This window comes from Excalfactoria chinensis, chromosome Z, assembly GCF_039878825.1.
Source record: "Excalfactoria chinensis isolate bCotChi1 chromosome Z, bCotChi1.hap2, whole genome shotgun sequence".
Lineage (NCBI taxonomy): Eukaryota > Metazoa > Chordata > Aves > Galliformes > Phasianidae > Excalfactoria > Excalfactoria chinensis.
The window spans coordinates 31,191,995-31,211,924 of NC_092857.1; the positions used below are offsets into that span (position 1 = coordinate 31,191,995).

Genomic DNA, 19,930 nt, shown 5'->3' on the forward strand with positions numbered 1-19,930 from the left:
AAACATGCCTTAATCATACTACAGAACTTTCCATTTGAAAAAAAAAAAAAGACAACTTTACAGAACAACATAGTTAACATAGTTAACATTATTTCCCTGTTCCTTTCTTAAAAAAAAAAATAAAAAAAAAATCACCATGAAAAATCCAGGCCTTAGTAAGAAGCACACAAAATTATATTCATCTTTGTTCCGTACAAGTAGTATCAGCATTTATATCCCCAAATATTATGCATGTTCAACAAAAAAGAAGTTTACACCAATTCACGTGACACAATTCTGTTTTTCTTCTTTCATGTGATGTATTATATACGGAATGAGGATGCTCTACTGTTTCTGGTAATAGTTGGCACTTGAAAAAAGCACCAAGAATTCTGTATTTCACTTTACCCCATTTCCCTCCCCAGTACTTTTTACCGTAGTCCAAAAACGACAACTGTGGTTATGGTGAATAAGTAACTACATATTTTCTTTCTTTCTTTTTTTTTTAATTTTTTTTCTTTTTTTTTTTTTTTTTTTCAAAATGTGTGCAAAGTTGGCACTTTTGTATTAACACTAAACACTAATACTCTTTGTTTGGCATTCATGCCCTCATACTGACCAGACCACTTTAATCTAAGTGTATTTCTTTAAAGACACTTACTGAAAGTATGGCAATAGTTTAAGGAAAAAAAAAAAAAAAAAAAAAAAAAAAAAGCATGGATATTATTACACATCCCCTCGTAGTGTACGAAAAAGTGCATGACTGGATTTATGTAATAGTACAAGACAAAAAAACGGTATCAGATCAGGTACTGTAAAGCATGCCAGCACCTCGGTATTACTTATATCTAGCAGGTAGTTAAAACAAGACTGTGGTTCTTTTAAAAATGTGCATTAAAGCTAACATAAATGAGTAGAACTAGCCAGCAAACTATTTTTTCCTGCTTATCTAACAGCTGAATGTAACTGTAAAAATTAAGGAAGAAAAAAAAAAAAAAAAAAAAAGAGTTAAACCACCATCAATACAATTGTTTTACATCATAGGCCTGTCAAGGCTCAATATATATATACAAGTGTAACAGCCATGCTTAGTAGAACGTTATCCCCAATGCTTAGAAGACACAAAGACAACTAAGTAGATTTTTTTTTCTTATTTTTTTTTCCTTTGCAATTTTTTTTCTTTTTTTCTTTTTTTCTTTTTTTTTTCTTTTTTTTTTTTTTTTTTTTCTTCAGGTGAAAATAATGGGTAGAAGAAAATTGTCTCTTTGGAGATGACCAAGAACATTCTAACAGAACTAAGGACAACTGCAAGTTTTCTGCGGGTTTGTTTTTGTTTGCTTTTTTTTTTTTTTTCCTCTTGCAGGGTATCTCACCCCAGATTAAAGATCCCACCTTTTTGTTTCTATCCCCTCCCCGCCCCCCTACCCCCCCCCCCAAAAAAAAAAAGAAAAAAATAACGACAAACAAAGGGAAAAAAGCACCTGGTGTTTCTTTCTTTTGTTAAAAAAGAAAAGAAAAAGATTATATATATATGTATATTTTTATATATATATATATATATCAAGGGAGGCTGTATATGGCAGTTCAAATGTGGTGGGCCCTCTCTGAGAGCTGGCATTATGCCGTGTCCATCCTTGAACTAATCTACTGAAGTGAAGGGAATGTTTTTATGCAGGTTGGGATTCTGACTGTGCCGGTTTCGGCTACGGACAGAGGAGAACATCATGTTGCACCCAGGGACTTTGCATTTGTGCATCTCTCGCAAGTGCACTGTTTTATAGTGCACTCTGAGGGTTCCCTTGTTGCTGTACATTTTGTGGCAAATGTTACACATTATCCCACCGTTGCTCACCGAAACACTGTTGAACATGAGGGATCCTGGGACATCAGTGCCCATACCTACAGCTAAGGCAGGGGCATCTGCTTTGTGGGCAGATTCCCCGCTGTCACTTGCCCCATCGACGTCATCCAGGAGAATGCCCTCATCACTTCCTGCATCAGATTCTCTTGAGGAATGGATACTGCTGCTGGACTGGATGCTGGAGGTGGTGCTCAGGTCTAGAACCATATAGTCTTCTGACATGACCCTGCCGTACCCATTCATATGGGAATCCTCAGTACCAGCAGGCGAGGAGGTGTCTTCCCTTATGTCAAGCCCCATCTGATGCTGAGCGCCATATATCTTCACCAAAAATTCATCACGAAGGTCCTTACTAAGAGAAGGCTGTGAGGAGTCCAGGCCCATGTCATCCAGTTCTTTGGTCAACAGTTTACGGTGCAGGTTTATATTAGCACTGTGTCTGGGAAAGGAAGAGGGAAGGGAAGAAAGGAAAAATGTACAGTATTTTTGATTAAAAGTACAGTCGCCAATCACCAAACCCAAATTCTGATTTAGCAATAACATACAAATACCCCTACTTGTGCTTCTTGGAAAATTCAGTCTTGTTAAAATTGAACAATCTATTGAACAAAACAAGTCAAGCAAAATAAACCCCCCCATATCACTTTCCAGCTACTGCTCCTCAAAATTCTTTCCCAACAGCAGCTACAGCCCTTATATCCAATATTTCCTGGATTATAACTCGAATTTAGAGAAAATGCAAAGTTCTGTTCTTGGTCCCTGAACCCTCCCTGGACTTCCTAAAAATCTCTCTCTGGAGAAAATAGTTTTAATATCTGAAATATCTGTGTACATTCGTACCTGTATCTCTATATCCATACCTATATCCAGATCTTTATACAATTATGCATATATACATATAAATATGTAATATACATACATATGTATGTATTCATAAATCTGCGTAAGTGAAAGATAGGAGAAAAAAAAAAACAACAAAAACAAAACAAGCAGATAACTGAATGAGACATAGTCAGAGGTCCTGATTCTGATAATTTAATTCTGGTATAAAGGGATTCAGAATCAGGCCAAACCATAACGGAGAAGATTTAAAGGGTTTAGGAGAACAAGTCTCTGAAATTCACATGTAAGTTTCTGAAAATCTCAGCCAAAGTCACTGGTTCCATCATTCTGGGAGGATGCTGCCAGTCCTCACTGTATTCTTCCCAGTACGGTGCCTGATATAATGCTGAATGACCCAAACAATGTAATTTTCATAAAAACAGATGAACAACAAAAAAACTGATGGCAATCAAAATTTTGCCCCAAATCAATCAAAGCACTTAGCCTTGGGCTTTGGCTTAGGTATGTGCTGAAGTCACTGTGAGTGCTCAAGAGACACTGGAAAAGCTGTCACTGACGTCAGTGGTCTTTGGACCAGATCCCAAGAGCTGCAAGTTAAAATATTCTCAAGTGTTTTACAGGATCAGGGCCTTTGTTCTCAAGAAGTAAAGCTCCACATTTGCAAACAAACATAAGCTTTTGGGTTAGTAACTCTGTAAAACAGCGTATTATTTTAAATGCTGCATTCTACTCTCCACTTTTGACATTGGCTTTATTTATCCATTGCAGTAGAACCTCACTGATTTGCAGTAGTGGCAGGAAACCCTCTTTGAAAAACTGCATCATCTAGATTAAGAATGAAAGCAACAAACATAGTCATCAAAGCCCTCTGACCACAGAACATGCTTTTTTTTTGTTGTTGAAGTGCTTAATGATGAGAAATCAGTACAAAGTTTTCAGTATTAGAAAACTTTTGGGTTCAGTACTCAGAATGTGCACCATTACTGAGGAAATGACAAATATTTATTTAACTTCTTTGGAGGGTGTCTGGATTTTCAAGTCAGTAACAAAAGAATTAGCGAAGTTCTACTGCGTAACGTTCTTTGCAAGCTAAGGACCCAAACCCGCAATTTACAACATGCAGACTCACCAGTCTGTCTGCCCATTATAAATTGCAGATCAGAGCCCAAATGTAGGAAGGAAAGGAAAGAGGGGAGGGGGGGTAGGGAAGAGAAAGAGAGAGAGAGAGAGAGTTTTAACATAAGAATACTTTAATTTGAAAGAAAGCACTAGGCATAAAATTGGCACTGGAAAACATAACAATGATTAAATATTTTACAGACATTTAGGTCCTACTGTAACAAAAAGAAAAAAAAAAAAAAAAAAAAAAAAAAGGGAGAAGGGAAACAATAGCTATTAGCAGTATTTCCTTATCAGAAGCTTTGGCTTTTAGAAACCCTTGGAAACATACCTCTCAACCAGCTGAAGTCCCAAAGATGGTACAGCAATACAACGCAGACAAACAAGGAAAATGTAAATGTAGGCAGATTAAATATATCCGGAGTACATTTTTATGTCACTCATTTTGTGACTCATCTACCTGTTGATCATAATTTATGGTAATAAATAAAGATAAAACAATAGAATTGATCCATCCCACTCACCTGCAAGCGCAGGTAACTGTTCTCTGACATAAAACTGATGTTGAACTGCGGTTTAATTCAATCAAATCTGCTCAGGACGCAATTATTCCAGTGCAGGAGGTCTATATGGAGAATTTCTCTCCTAATGTGAGACAGTTGAGAGGTATGGGCAAGGGCAGAGAAAAAAGTGGAGAGCATTCCTTGTTTCTTTTTATTTTATTTTATTTTTTAATTTTCCCACACGGGAAACATTCCTTTCACACAAGCAAATATAGCACCACTGCTTTTTTTGAGGCGCAGAACTGTAATTATGCATATTCCCACACTGCACTTAGGAAGGCTGAGCTTACCTTGTGATAAGATCAGCTTTCTAATCTTTTGCTAAATTGAGATCACAAAAGAGAGAGAGAGAGGAGAGGAGAAAAGAGAAAGAAAGAAAGAGAGAAAGAAAGAAAAAGAGGAGAGAGAGAGAGAGAGAGAGAGAGAAAGAACAAATTCACATTCCAATCCAGACATATCAGGTTAAAAAAAATAAAAAATAAAAAAAGACAAAAGAAAATAATATCTGAAACCAATAAAATACAGACTTTTAAATTAAAAGTCTTGATTGAGAAACTGTTTTTGTCAGCTGTAATCTCACTTACACTGTTGTCTTGATGGATACTGACTCAACCACACAATATGAAAAACATAAAGCAAATTAATCAAAGCATATTCACAGCATCCCCATCATCATCCACAAATGAGTTCTAAACAGATGCATGCAGAGTGCACATACATGAATGATAAACAGTAGTCCTGACAGTCCCTTGCCTTCCTGGTGTCAGATGGCATAAAGCTCCAAGTAAAGCTGCTAAGTGCTGTACAGGAAATGCTTACTGTGAAGGCCTGTCCACCCTGACCGGTATTATTACATGACCATAAAAGTGCATTTGTGCTTATCATCATAATGCTAACTGCAAACTACTCATAAAGTGCTCATGTGTTTACTTCTTATGATTTCTCCCCCCTTCTTCCCTCCTCACTCCCCTGCTACGTCAATTTTCTGCAGAGTAGTAACTAGTCAGAATAGCTGTTACTGTTGTTTCTCGCACATCTGTGCTTACTTTTTCTGTGGTTTGCTGCTGAGAAGAACAACAGCCAGCCATGCAGTGAAAATAACTTCAACACTCACTGAATGAAGAGACAAGAATAAATTATCATGTTGAAGAGGGGCCACTGAGCCCCAGATGGACAGAGACCATTCTGAGAAAGACCAGCATAAGGATGCAAAGCCTGCCGATGCTCTGATAAGGAGAGATGCCTCCCTTATTCAATTCGCACTTACAGCAGTGGCAATCAGTAATCTAATTAAAGTATGTACCAGCCCATAATATCTGTCAGGCAAACGATGTGCAGAAATGTGTGGACAAGTTCTGGCACTCTGCTCAGTAGTGTCCCTTTTCCGCTGTCAGCAGTACTGTTGGATTCTTCTAATATAATTACATTGACTTTTATTCAATTAAGTGCCATTCCTAGTCTTAAAAAAAAAACTACTTTATCAATTGATTCAGGTATAATGCAATAATAAAGATGAACTCATGGCAGTGCATTAGCTCTGCTGTTCATAACTTCTGAACATAGGTTCATTCATAGCAGTCGATTTCCATTATGCAACTGCAGTTCAAAAGAATTGATTCTTCTACATTCATTTCTTAATCTATTTCACTTGTGTTTAACACTCTCCCTAAATATCATACGTAAAAAAAAATAAAAAATAAAAAAAATCTGCTAGGTATGAGAGGATGGTATTGTGAGAAAAAGTTCACATATTTGGACACTGGGGATTTGAAATATAAGTTGGATAAAAAATGGGATAAAGCCAATGTCACAGAAGCTAAAACTTTGCCAGAATTAACAACACTGAAAGCTAAAGCTACTACCCATACGCAGTTACAGTAGTTGAATGATCACTAGGATAAGAGGGACAGAACAGTACACTTTCATAAACCCGCAAATCTAGATGCAAAACCATGACACACAGTCGAACCTTTCATCCCTTCCTGTCTGAGGCACAACATGTGGCACAGACTGAACACCCCATGCAAGGTGCTGCTTGAAAAGAGCCCTGCATAAGGCATGTTCATTTCAGGATTGGCTGGGCTGCAGCAGACCTAGGGTTTCTTTGAGAAAAGACAACAAGGCAGTCCTCTGCAGATGCATGTCCTTGTGTGTAAGTGCTCTGAAAAATGGCTCCATAAGGAAAAAAAAAAAAAAAAAAAAAAAGAAAAAAGAAAAAAGGAAAAAGAAAAAAAGAAAAAAAAAAGGGATATAGACAGATTAGAAAGAGCACTGACTGGGAAATTCATAAAGGGAGCTCTTTTGGAAAAGGCAAGTACTGGTAATTGTCAACTAGAGTATGACTGAGTTTACTGGTAGAAATGAATCATGATTTGCTATGAAGCCATGAAGAGTATTATCCAAATGGAAAGGCAGAAGACCACCTTCAGTTTCTTTCTTTGGCTGTTCTGTTCCCAGGCATGATCTGCAATGCTACATTGCTCCTTCTTCTGAATTTATACAAACAATGTTTACCAAGTAAGCTGAGGCACAGTGATTTATTCCATTGCCTGATCACTGCCATCAAACAGGTCAGAAAATTGCAAAGCAAGAAGGAGCAAGCTCCAGCTTTTCATGGCTCCATTACTCCTTATCCCTGAGCTTGCCAATCTAAGGCTTTCTCTGGTGCCCTTTACACTGCTTTCTTGGCAAGGAAAAATGCTTTATGTACCTACATGAGTGTCAGAAGTATACATATGTAAAATAAACATACAGTAATCAACACAGAAAAATCTTCTGAATGACTCTGAACTTCTTAGACTTCTTACTTGTGCAGCAGATAATAAATTTAGAGTTATGTTCCTAGTAATGGAAATGTTGCAAGACAACTGGTCAATGCACTCATCAAGACATATATGAGGACAAAAGAGTTATCTAAATGCAGATCTCACTCAGCTCCAGTCAGCAGATCTACCCTGTCCTAGGCAAGAAGAGATAGTGAAGAGGGTGAGTTTCAACAACTGGAAATAATACGTGTGCCAAAGACTCACCTAGCACCTGTTTAGCTCTGTACTACGTGTCATGAACCCTTAAAAACAAGGAGAATATTTTTCCAGGATGTTTTGGGATGCAGCCTGTTGTGGAAAGGAAACTTCAGCAAAATCTGGTTTATTTTAGAAAGCCCAGAATGCCTTATTTTTCATATAATTAACATTCTTCTTCCAAGTTATTACTCATGAATTAGACATATGCTGGGGAAAACTATGTGGAAAGTTCTCACAGGAGGGAATTCAGCCTTCTAAATACAATGATCTTCAAAATGCATCAGTGCTGCTGAAAAGATGATAATGATAATGACGGTTCACATAAAATCTCAGTTTGTGGCCAGCTCGCAAGAGCATCTCACTTTCCTGTTCAACACTGTCCTTTCATCAGCACAATGCAGAGTGCTACAGTGACTACAGCAGCTCTTTGACTGTGGGCATGATCCCACTGGTGGTATTATTTTCCTTCCCTTGTGAAATTCATGGAAGTGTTGTTTCATAATTAGAATTTGTTGTTGGTTCCACCCCATCTACTACTAGCAAGCTTCTCTTGTGAGGGATGCACTATGCCTCAACAGAAGAAAAGAGATTGCAAGCTTAGGAAATACGGTCAATTAAACTTACATGTCATTTACACAGCTCATAAATCCAGACTGGGTTCTCATCAGCAGTTCCTTTCTTCACTTGTCAATGAATCTGATTTTGTTAATTTACTATCCATTTGTTGGAACGAAAAATGTAAAGCCCGCTTTATTTTAGTTTATCTTTATGCAGTCAGTCTTTTATTTTTTTTAATCTCTTGAAGCAAAGAGAGGAGGAATTTATCATAGAGTAAAATTTGTATTGGCGTAGAAATTGGCATGAATTCTATGCATGACTCAAGGCCAACTTTGGACGCAACCATGGCTGCAGTCCTATCAGCACTAGGACAAAATGCACTCCAATAAGCACACAGAGTTGGGGAATTCAGAAAATATTCAGTTTGCTTAAATTCAGGTATCATACAGAACACAAAAGGATCTGAATGAAAAATAGGCTTAAGTGTTTTGTGAACAGTGTGGTGCAGGTTTTTGGAACTAAAGCATAAAGTGTAATTTTTATTTATTTATTTATTTATTTATTTATTTTTTAATTTTTTTAAGAATGAGAAATCTATTGCATTTCAATTTTTAGTGAGTGAGATGAAAAGAGAATGATTCACCAGAAGCCAGCCTATGTCTCAATTGAATGTCTCAGCTACTGGGCCCTTACTTTTGGCTAAGTGCAAGCGACAATGTTCCTTCATGAGAATATCACTCAAACATCAAAGCTCCTGGCAGTGTTCATAAAAAATCTGAAATAAGTAATTTCAGCATTGCTAGTTATATACCCTAAATTCTTTCCTCCTGTGTATCCAAATAGAACAATTATCCCAATCTCCTATGCTTCAGATATTCTGAAAACATGATTTGTCAAAGTAATGCCACCATCACCCATCAACATAATTCGAAGAACTCAAAGAAATGACGGACAGGAGTTTAGAGTGAAGGAACCATCAGCCTTCGGGCAGCTCTGCTTTGCAGTCTTTGGGCATCTTTTGCTATAAGTGAATATAGCATTAGATAATACAGTAAATTTAAATTTCAAAATGTAATGTATTAAAGATTCAGCATTAAACATCTCTGTTTTTTTTGTTTTGTTTTGTTTTTCCCAAGATAATAATTGGCATTTTAATTTAAGAATACAGAATATTTCAGAATATACCTGAAATAACACAATTATAAGCAGTTTAAAATTCTTAAAATCAAATGCCGGGATACATTTGTCCAATGGTTTACATGGAGAATGCCAAACCTCTTATTAAAGATGGATATGGAAGTAATGACTCAGATTGTACAGGTCCCATACAAGCTATAAACTGAGGTGCTGTCAGATCAACTTATAATATGAGGGATGCTCCAAAAGTAATGCCTTCTATTTTATTATCTTGGCTTGCAATGTCAGAGGTGGATGTTGGTGGTATGGCAGTAGAGGTTCCCACCAATACTCTATTGGATGTTGCTTTCACGTGACAGATGGCAGCAGAGAAGCAGTCTGACAGAATGGCATCTGACATGGAAGTGTGTCTGAAGAAAAGGTGTGGAACTGAATTCCTTAATGCATAAAAAATGGCACTCACTGACATTCACTGAAGACTGCTGAACATTTATAATGACCAAACAGTGGATGCAAGCGCAGTGAGGTGGCAGGTGGCAACAGTGATATGAAAGACAAGCCATGTTCTGGATGGCCATGCAGGCTCTTGTTCTTCGTTGGCAAAAACGCATAGCTAATGGTGGTGACTATGTTGAAAAATAGCATTTTGTAGCTGAGAATTTGCACAGTCAAACAGTGTTATTGTGCTCTTTCTATCTATTATATTTTCCACTGAGATAAACAGGAGGCATTACTTTCAAAGTGAGCTACATATAAACAACAGAACTTTCATTAATTTATCCTGTGAGATTTTTTTCACATCTAAGTTTAGCTCTGTGGAATTCTTCTCACCATTCAGCCTGTAATGAATGCTCTCTTCTACCTACAGTTAAATGTAAGCCAAAGTTCTTTTTGTTTCTATCTCAAAGGCCTTCAATTAAGATGTATGATTTGTTTGTTTTATTTTAAATTCAACATGATTTATTTTCTTGCACATCTATGTACTGTAGTCTTACCTCAATTTCATGCCCCTTTCCTGCTTGCCTAAGTCTGAAACTCAGGAAAAGGCTCAAAATATGTGAACATAATGAAAGTACCTGCAGAATTTTACGCTATCTCATAATCTCTGCAGACTGAAAGTGCTGAGTTTCACACAGCTAAAATCAAAGACAGTAACTCTAGCTAAATATAACAGTGTACATATTTATGAAGAAAGATATGGCCTTAATTCTGGTATTTCTTCAAGAATGCAACAGCAATCATTTCTCTCATTTACTTAAGAAAATCAACGAGACAGTTCTTGTAATTTAATTATAATGGAAACTAATAAAAAAAAATTCTTCAGTTACTATTTTGCCATTACCTCAGTAGTCTTTGAGACATGCTGCTCGATTCCTCTTGTAGGTTTGTTAGTTTTAATATATAAAAATAAAAAAAATCCATAAATTTAAGCAAAGGTAATAAAAGGATGAAATCCTGATCTGACCTAAATTAAGAAATTTGCCTTTATCTGATCTAAGTCTAGGTTTTCATCTGTGCATTAGCACTTCTGTGTACCTGATCAAGCTTAATTTACATCTATGAGTAAGTAAGGAAAGTAGGGATAGGGGCCAGACTTTAAAACAGTGAGTGAAGATAAAACACTATGTTGCCTGATAAAACTATGGCATTCTTACATTAGCATTTGGGTAATAAACATCAGTTATTGAGGCTTTAAATTGCATAGAATCTGAAAAATATTAACCTTTCATAGGGAGAAAATCCAAAAGGTAAAATACAGTTCAGCACCTATTAAAAAAAGTAAAAGAAAAAAAAAAAAAAGTGCTTATTAAATGCAGGAAATAAAGGACAAGCAAGTTCTTGCAAATTAAAGATGTGGAGCCCAGTCATTTCAATCCCTTTCAATATGAAACAAATCACTCACACTGGTCACGAAGACAGCTCCCTCTACACTCAAATTATTCACTTGAAGATAAGCTCCCATCAAACTCTTTAGGGGTTTAACTAATTTACTGCACAGATACGGCACGTCTGTTGTAATAACAGGTAGGATGTATTGGGGTCGACCATTTATCAGAATTAGACTTCTTTTTTCAATTCGCAGTGAATTATGCTGCCTACACTGCTTCTCTTTCTCAGAGCTTCCCATCCCCTTACGGCCCCTAATGTGGCAGGCAAACAAAATTGACAGTCTCATCTTGTCAACAAGGGGTGATTCTCCTGAGAAGCCATTTAACTTTGCAGAGGAAGCAATGTATTAATGTGCCTGTCCCAGGAATGTTAATCATCTTCAAGCTCTCTCTAACTTTGACATGAACGAAATCACCAAATTTGTTTACTAAATGAATCGTAATATGCTAATAAGAGAGCATGACATATATGGTAAAGCCAAACAGATGGTTTGTTTACTCCACTTTGCAACTTTATAAATGTTGTAACTCTGAAGATGTTAGTGAGAATTATTGGTTTGTTGGCAGTGGCAAACATGCCTTTTGCATACTTAATCAAGAGTTAGAGTCAGAAAACAATTTGTCATCGCCATGGAATGCATAGAAAATGTTAACATTCAGATGGCACTTGGGGAGGTAGGATAGCCGACGCTGTGAGCAGATAGTCGGGTTAAATGCAGAACTGATAGCTGATGGCAGTGCTTGCTACCCTATAGTTTTTAATGTAAAATCTGATAGGTTCGCGAATCTCAAAAGGCCCAATGATTCAGTACATACCTGTTGAGGTGTTTAGTGAGACGGTCCTTGCGGTGTGAACAGAATTACACTTTCACAACAGCTGTGTGTGCTCAGAAGCATCGAAGTCATGTTGCGCTCTTAATATATTACTATTGTTGTCCATTAAAGATCAAAAGATATTACAAACAAAAAGCACAGACACTGGCTCACTTGCCAAAGTTGCTCAGTAACAATCAAAATTGTGTTGCAACACTTCAACCTCAAAATTTACTAGCTGCCTGGAAGCAAAACAGACTCATTACAAAATAGAGAGCACTCTTGTCTAATATCCAGACTGGCTGAGAAAGTCTGGAATAAAAATAAGCACCTAATGGAATATTTCCTAAGTGAGTTAACAAAATGTAGGAATGTTACGTGCACAAGAAGCTGATCATATGTGGCACGTAGTCCTTCCATGGAAATTTTTGATGCTCAGCAACTCTAACAATCAGTCCAACTTACATACTCTGTTTTGATTTACATATGCTCTAAGGCGGGGTTTACACCTATGCATGGAATTCATAAAAGGTTCTGTACAGCAGTCATGTGTTAGATGCTCATTTCCTGTGTACTGATTATTTGCAGTCTCAAATGCAGAGAGCATTTCCTCTTAAGAAGTACTGAGGAAACATACAGTTAGGAGTGAATGAATTAACATTTATTTATATAAATACCACATGACTGAGTTTCATAATCAGAAGTTTACAGCTTTCATTTTATTTACAAGTGCCGTGCAAAATTTGATAATTTTGCAAGATTTTTTTTGCTTTCAGTTCAGCATCCCACTTATGAACTTTACTGTTTCTGGTTTTGGAAAACGCAAATAACTCAGGATAAAACTCAGTCAGTACAGTTAACTTCCTCCAGCTCTGTCTGAAACCAACTACTCTCTCCCACATTACAATGAATAATAGCATATTACTTCACGGTTTGCTCAGAAAGTTCATAAACTCTTTCCTAATTGTATTATAATTTCAAATTCATAAAGAACACTCAGATGCAGGATAGTTTCACCTGATTTGGGGTTCCAATACATAAACATTCTCTTCTGGTTGCAATGCCAGGGCAACATTCACCCCCATTGCTTTCTTTATCTAAAAAATGCTGGTTTTATTTATACAAGACCAGAGGAACTATAAAACTGAATAAGATGTGGCATTTTACAGGGTTCCTCTATTTGTAATTTTGCATTACTAAATAAGTATCCCTTTCAGGTCAACTAATAGCTGATTATCCTACAATCTCCCTTCACTGACACACCAACTCCTGAGTAATTTCAATCCTCTGAGATTCTTCCATACATACGGTTGCCAGCAGTTATTAAATTCTTAACTTTTTACCCATCCACAGGAGACTGTGCGAAGATATCTAAGGGAAGTACGAGTTCAGCTTGCTGTCCAAGGATTATTTTGGAAGAAACATTAGCGGCTGTCCCAGCCTGGCGCTTATATCTCATTTGAAACATCTACTCATTCCTGACCAACAAAGAAAATTTCAATAAAGTACTTTTACTGGTTTAACAGCAGTGAGCTCCTGGGATTGTCAAAGTGCTCAGTCTTTTCCGAGGAGAGAAGGAATCAGCAGCTCAAATATAATTAACCTTCCATTCTCAATGCAAACTGCCACGCACAGGAGCTCTGCAGTCTATTAGTGAAGTTATAATGGCCAACAGGCAGAGGCAAAATTGGTCAAAAAGTTGGCTGCTGCTGTCATATTTTTAGAATTATGATTAATGACACTAATAATGTGGATGATTACTGATATGTGTATCTCCTGCAGTTTATCATATTGCACTGGCTGCCTACGTCCACAATAAACATGATGCTATCATTTACCTCTTTATTGAAGGCAATCCTTCTCTTGAAGGAGCACATTCTAATTACTTTGTAATGTTTTATGTCTTAAACATTTTGCAGCTCTGGACCTTGCCAACTGCTTCATGTCTACCATTGATTAATTACAGAATGTTTAATCAAAATTTAGAACCTAATGCAGTCATTTATGAGTGTGCTACAGTGCCAAGGTAGTTAGGCTGCCGTCCCAAGCTTGGAGAGTGTTGGGTTCAAAATTAAATCCCAGAAATGTGGAAGATGCCAAAGATTTTACCTTGGTGATTTGAGCTTAAAATCTTACTTCGGTTGATGAATGACAGGCACCCACCCAAAATAAGAGGTCTGTCTTGTGCATGTATTTGTGCTTATATGTTCGTATTACATCTTCCTTTTTCTTCAAATGTCTTCAGTTTTCCCTTTATGTCATTGTTGCTGCAGTTGCTTCTCAACTCTTTTACAGTCTTTCCCTGCTGTTAGAGCTCTTTCAAATGCCAGTCAAGAGAGTATAGTTTTGAAGTGGTTAAACAAGTGAAAAATAATTTGCAGGGACAAATACATAAGTTTTTTTTTAATGTGGATTTTTATGGTACTGTCATACAACCATTCACCGTTGAAGTTAAGTGTTTTTTTAATACCATTACTGAACTGCTGAAATGGATGCTAATATAGCTTGGAGTGCTAATGTCAAATCCTGGTAATAAAAAAGACAGACTGCTGAATGAAATAATTTCAAGTAAAAAATAGAACAAAAGTGCTCTCACTCTCGCTCTCTACTTTTATTGAATTGGGACTGACTGAGCCAATTGCTTTAGAAGTCTGTAAAACACAATTACTAGTGAGCTGACTGACCCAGCAGTGCCCCTTCTGTGACAGAACAGACTAAAAAGGCTGCAGAATTAGTGCTGCTCCCCTATCTGGCTATCAGACCTGAGAGACTTCCAAGGCAGGATCTGTTATCCTTCCTGCCAGGACCTGCCTCTGTCCCTCATCAAATCTTGATTCTGCATCTTGCATAATACATCATCTGCATGCATCTCCTTTTTGGAACAAGGGCTCATTTACCTTTTCTGAGTGGGAATCTAAGTTCTCTTTCAATCTGTTGTATTTTTAGATCTTTATCTACCAACATAGCTATATTTAGGTCTCTCTTTCAGTAGACACAGGTACACAACATACATATATGTGTTTGGACAATATTTATTCCCGTATTTTTTGTTAAAATTGCAAAGTATAATGCAAGATTTATGGGCAGCAAAATTAGCTATCTCCCATTTGTATATTCATTTGTAAGTGGCTGAAGAGTAATTGCTTTTTTATTTTGGCATAACAAAGAAAGGGGGGAGGGAAGAGAGAGAGAAAGACAGGAAATAGGAATAGAAAGGAAAAAAATGTATTGAAGTGGAAATGGGCAACATTTTAACCTAGTTAATAAACTAAGCAATAAAGTTTGTAAAGCACTAGAGTGAGAATCAGTAACACTGGAAAAAACAATATAATTTACAACTCACGTTTCAGACTCATAGCTTGGTGTGGAATAAAATTTAGGGTTTTTTTGTTTTTTTTTTTGGTTTTGTTCCCCCCCCCCCGCCTTTCTCTTCCAAACAAATAAACAAAAAATATAAAAATGAAATTACAGTAAAAAGATTAAGAAGTTTCCTTAGAACAATCCCATCTTTTCTTTCTCTCCTACTTCCTCAATGCACAACAAGCCATTTCATGTTTATACACAAGGCCAACAAAGTCCTTCAACCCCTTCTTTTATTTATTTATTTATTTATTTATTTGCATCAGTGTGCATTTTTGGCAAATCTAAAGCTTTTTCATTTCTCTTCCAAGTCCATTTAAATGAAGCTTGCAGGTGCCTTATGGCAAAAATGTTAAATTATTTCTTAGACAGATTTTTTTTTTTAAGTAATGCTTTTTAGGGCAAGCTTAAATGTGAAATAAGCTCTTGATTAAAAAAGAAAAAAAAAGGGGGGGGGGAAAGAAAGAAAAGAAAAAAACATCCTTAGCACAAAGCAAAGTGCTAGTTTAAAAGATGCTGCTGGGAAATAGAAGGCACTGCTAAAAGCCTTGGATTTTTGTTAGATGTGGGGGGCTCAAAAGTTCTGTCAGGAAGTCTCCAGTGTTCACCATTAGTACCATCAGCTTGTGAGGAGCTGTAAGTGGTATCTCATGCAAGTTATACCCGCATGTTTCCTTCAGGCACAGCAGGCTGTCCAAGCCAACTCCAGTGCCGCTGGGAACCTCTCATGTGTCCCCATAGCACATGCACAAACAGATCCTGCTGCAATACTCACAGCACTGGATAAGCACTGACACTGCACACCATGTGTGACTGTTGCTCCTGAAGAGAGGTGTAGGACAGATAGGTCACACAGAAAGCTGGCAGTCCCTGCCTGCAATTCTCAACCAATTTATCTGGGCCATGACCTACCTTAACTTGTCAAAAAACAATGGGATAGGAAAGCAAGTGAGCTTTGCTGTACTATAGTGGTCGTGCATTATAAAATGCTACTTTAAAAACTACCCATTGACCTCACAAACACTAAGAACAAGTACATTTTTGGGCTTAGTTCAACTGCAGACAGTGTCTACTTTTGTCTAGATACATGGGCAGGACTGATAAACTACCCACCAAAACAGTGTTTCAGCTGTCATGAGCCATCTATAAGTTGTAATTTATTCCCCTCTTATTTTTTTCAAGGTAATATCTAGACCTAAATTTTCACATTTTCAGCTAAGCTGAGGTTTAAATTCAGATATGACCTGGCATAGTCCCAAAGTTCACATTCTAATTAATACGTCACAAATGTAGGGGTGGGAACATTATTGCCAGTAAGCGAAGAACAAAATGCCCTCATCCTGAAGTAATCTTTGCTTAGATGATAAAATCAGATGTAAGGTTTGCCTCTTCAAGTGTCAGTTTCTCTTGTCTGACAAACAAGCACAAATGAATGCATCATGAATGTATGTATGATGGTTGTCTTTTAGGGTCATGGACACCTCTGTCTCCAATATGGACAAGTATGAAGACTCATGGTTTCAAATTTCTATGCCCACTGCTCCTACAGATCTTCCTTGCTATCCTTGCAGATGTTGAGGAGTCACCTTGATAATCATTATTCCCCTGAAGGACGTGACTGTAACTGTGATGATGCCTGAGAAGAGACAGACAGCTTTGTCTGTTCTAGGGAATACATTCCAGAACCAGATATGTCTCATCAAGCACTGCTGTAAATCTATTCTGCTACTAACTGAACCTTAAACTCTCTAGGATTCAGACTTTTCTCTTTGCCAGGCATTTTCAGTTCTTCTACCCTAGCACATTTCTTTCAGGCATTTATGTCTGCTGGCTCCTCTCTCCCTGCTGTGCCAGCAATTCCTGTGTTGCTGAGCCTCTCTAAACGACATGCCTTGGAGAAGCGATAGCACCTCTCCATTGCCATGTCCTTCTGCTTTTGATTCTTTCCATCTTGAGCACAGGTCAGCATGAAGAGCCAGCCCTTGCAGACGCAAATGTTCCCTGATGTGATTTACCAGCTCCTTTTACTCCCAGGCTCTTTGAACACGCACCTTGCACTTGTTAACCACTCTAAGAGAGTACCTGTTATTATGTCCTTACTAAACAATACCCAAAGCAGAAACTGTGTACAAAGATTACCCATTTTGCATCTTTTCCAGCTGAGCAGTTTCACAAAGTTTCATCCCCAGATGTCCCAGCTTTTCCATTCTGACAGTTCCTATCCCTTTCTCTGGCATGGCTCAGCAGCTCGGTTACCTGTCTGCATACTGCTTCTCTCCTTCCTCTGAAGCTGTAATTCCAAAAGGCAGTAAAAGTGCAGCTATTCTTGCCACAAGCGTGTCTTTTTCAGCCTTTCATCATACCTCCCCAGATTCTTCCACCCGAAAACTATGTCTCTGAGGATGCAGTACTTTGTTCCATTTTCACTCATCTGTTTTCACTCATCCATTTTTTCACTCATCATTTTGGGAGTAGAGTCCTAGTGCTATCTTGTACCTAGCATAGAGAGCTTCCTCCACTGTAGCAGCAATTCTACTGCCTGTAAAATTTAAAGAACAGCTAGAGTCACTCTCTACAGAAACTAATGTAAGTAGATGCTTCACTTCCCCTGCTTCCAAAGGACTTTAGAAAAGAAACTTCGATTTTCTCCCATTCTCTGGAGAAGTGTTTTGGTTTTTTCCAGTTTTTTCCCATGAACTGAGGGGCAACCAGGATATTATGAATAAGCATCCATGTTCCCAGTGCTGTCTTCTCAAATAATCTCTTTCACTGAACATTAAACACACACAGTCTGTGCAGGAAACTGAACAAAACGAATTAAAGATTTATACTATTTGTCACAACACATAACAGGAAAAATTGCTCAGTGCATGTCTTGCTTTTAGAGAGTGATTTCAGTGCTTTTCTTATGCTTGCCACCTGTCCCAACCCTGGTGTGGCAATTTAAATAAGCTTTTCAGGTCACTGAAAATTCCTTGACTTTCACTGTAAGATCACATAACAAGATATTTTGCACTGCATGAATCTGTATTCTCACCATCAAAGTGATCCTATTTTGTGCACCAAACGAAAACAAAAAAATGATGGCAGCAGATGGTTTCAAACAACAGCAACCACCACCTCCAAATCAAACCCAAAACAAATGAATAAGTGTAGGAGGAAAAGACCATGCTTGAGTTGATTCTGTTACCTTCATGCACAGAATCATAGAATCCTTAGAGTTGGAAGGGACCTTTAAAGATCATCTAGCTCCTGCATTGAAAGGTACAGCTTGATCAGGGTGTTCAGAACCTGGTCCAGCCTCATCTTGAATACCTCCAGGGACAGGACAACCACCACAGCTCTGCGCAGCCTGTCCAAGCACCTAACCACCCTCACTGTAAAAGACTTTCTTTATATCCAACCTAAAGTTCTCCTCTTTTAGTTTGAAACCATTTGTCCTTGTCATATCTCAACAGATCCTGCTAAAGAGTCTGTCCCCTTCTTTTCTGTAGCTCCCCTTTAGATACTGAAAGGTTTCTCTTATGTCCTCCTGCAACCTTCTCTTCTCCAGACTAAACAGCTCCAGTTCTCTCAGACCATCCTCATAGGAGAGGGTTTAATCAAGCCCTAAATAGGCTCATATAAGTAGCCTTTTTAGGGCACAATTAATTTCTCACTTTTTTTCTTTTTTTCTTTTTTTTTTTTTTAGGAAAAAAATTTTTAGTAGTAAATTATTCCTATGCATTCAAATTTCAGTTCTGCTTCTCTTGTTCACATTGGTGAGTATGCAGTCTGTCAGTGTTCAACATGACTACTCGTGAAAGAGGCTAATTGTGGCACAAAATATTTCTTTATGATCCAGGTTCCCTTGGGTAAGGAAGAGTTATGTGAACATTAGCAGTGGCACATATCTTAGTGACTCTGCAAAAGGAATCCTAATGGTTCATACAGCTGTACTGGATATGCAGCTAGTTTCATCAAGAACTGCATCATGTCCAGTAACAGCTGTATGTATGTAAATATATTTATGTTTAAATAACATAGAAAGTAGCTCTTTTGATTCCTGACAAATGGCTCATCAAAAACTTCATGTCTTAAAATGCTATTTCATTGTTCTCATTGGAAGAAATTCAAGCTGTATGTAATAGCTACCTATATAAAGGGGAATCCGCTAGTAGTTATCTTGGACCAGTGTGTAGTATTTTGAAGCTACCTGTTCCTAAAATTGAATCATGGGCAACTGATGGACCTGAATAGGGCTGGAAGTCGGGTAATCTGACTAGAAGTGTGTCTCTGCTTTTTCAGTACAGCTACACCGAGGCCTATATCCACACAAATGTAGTTCTGGGGATATCAGCAGGTTTTAATAAACCACCTACAGATGTTTTGCTCCATACAAATCAAGGAATTTACATGTTTAAATCCACACTGATTTAACTAGCAATCAAATGGCATGATCACACTTGGCACCAAGAGCTGTCTCATATTTATTTATATGTCACCCTAAGCAGATATTATTTTGTTTTAAAATTTACTCATGGGGCTTTTCTCATTTTGAGGAACATGCACACATCCACATGCTGTGAGAAAATTTTAAACCAAATTTGAACAATTAATATTCCTACTTTACTTTAGTAGAAGAAAGATGAAGCGAAAAGTTCTTCCTTCACTCTTCTGAACAGGCTCACTGAAAATTAATTTATTTTGTGTATCAGTGAAAGGGAAGTATGGTGATGTGTGACTGAACTAATGCTGTGTCGTAGCCTAAGAACCACAGATGTTAATAGTCCACTGCTGAGGTGA

At 37.5% G+C, this 19,930-nt stretch overlaps 1 protein-coding gene across 3 annotated transcripts in view; it reads right to left on the reverse strand.

Annotated features, from left to right (window-relative positions):
- Positions 1 to 1,563: 1,563 nt before the first annotated feature.
- The window catches only part of BNC2 (basonuclin zinc finger protein 2), a 339,631-nt gene continuing 321,264 nt past the window's right edge, over positions 1,564 to 19,930 (reverse strand). For 2 of the 3 annotated variants that reach the window (XM_072359861.1, XM_072359860.1), the window contains exon 6: positions 1,564 to 2,279. In XM_072359861.1, the coding sequence (XP_072215962.1) occupies positions 1,619 to 2,279 (661 nt within the window). In that variant the 3' untranslated portion in view covers positions 1,564 to 1,618. Of the gene's footprint in view, positions 2,280 to 10,806; positions 10,851 to 19,930 lie in introns of all 3 variants that reach the window. The other variant, XM_072359862.1, reaches the window with a different exon arrangement.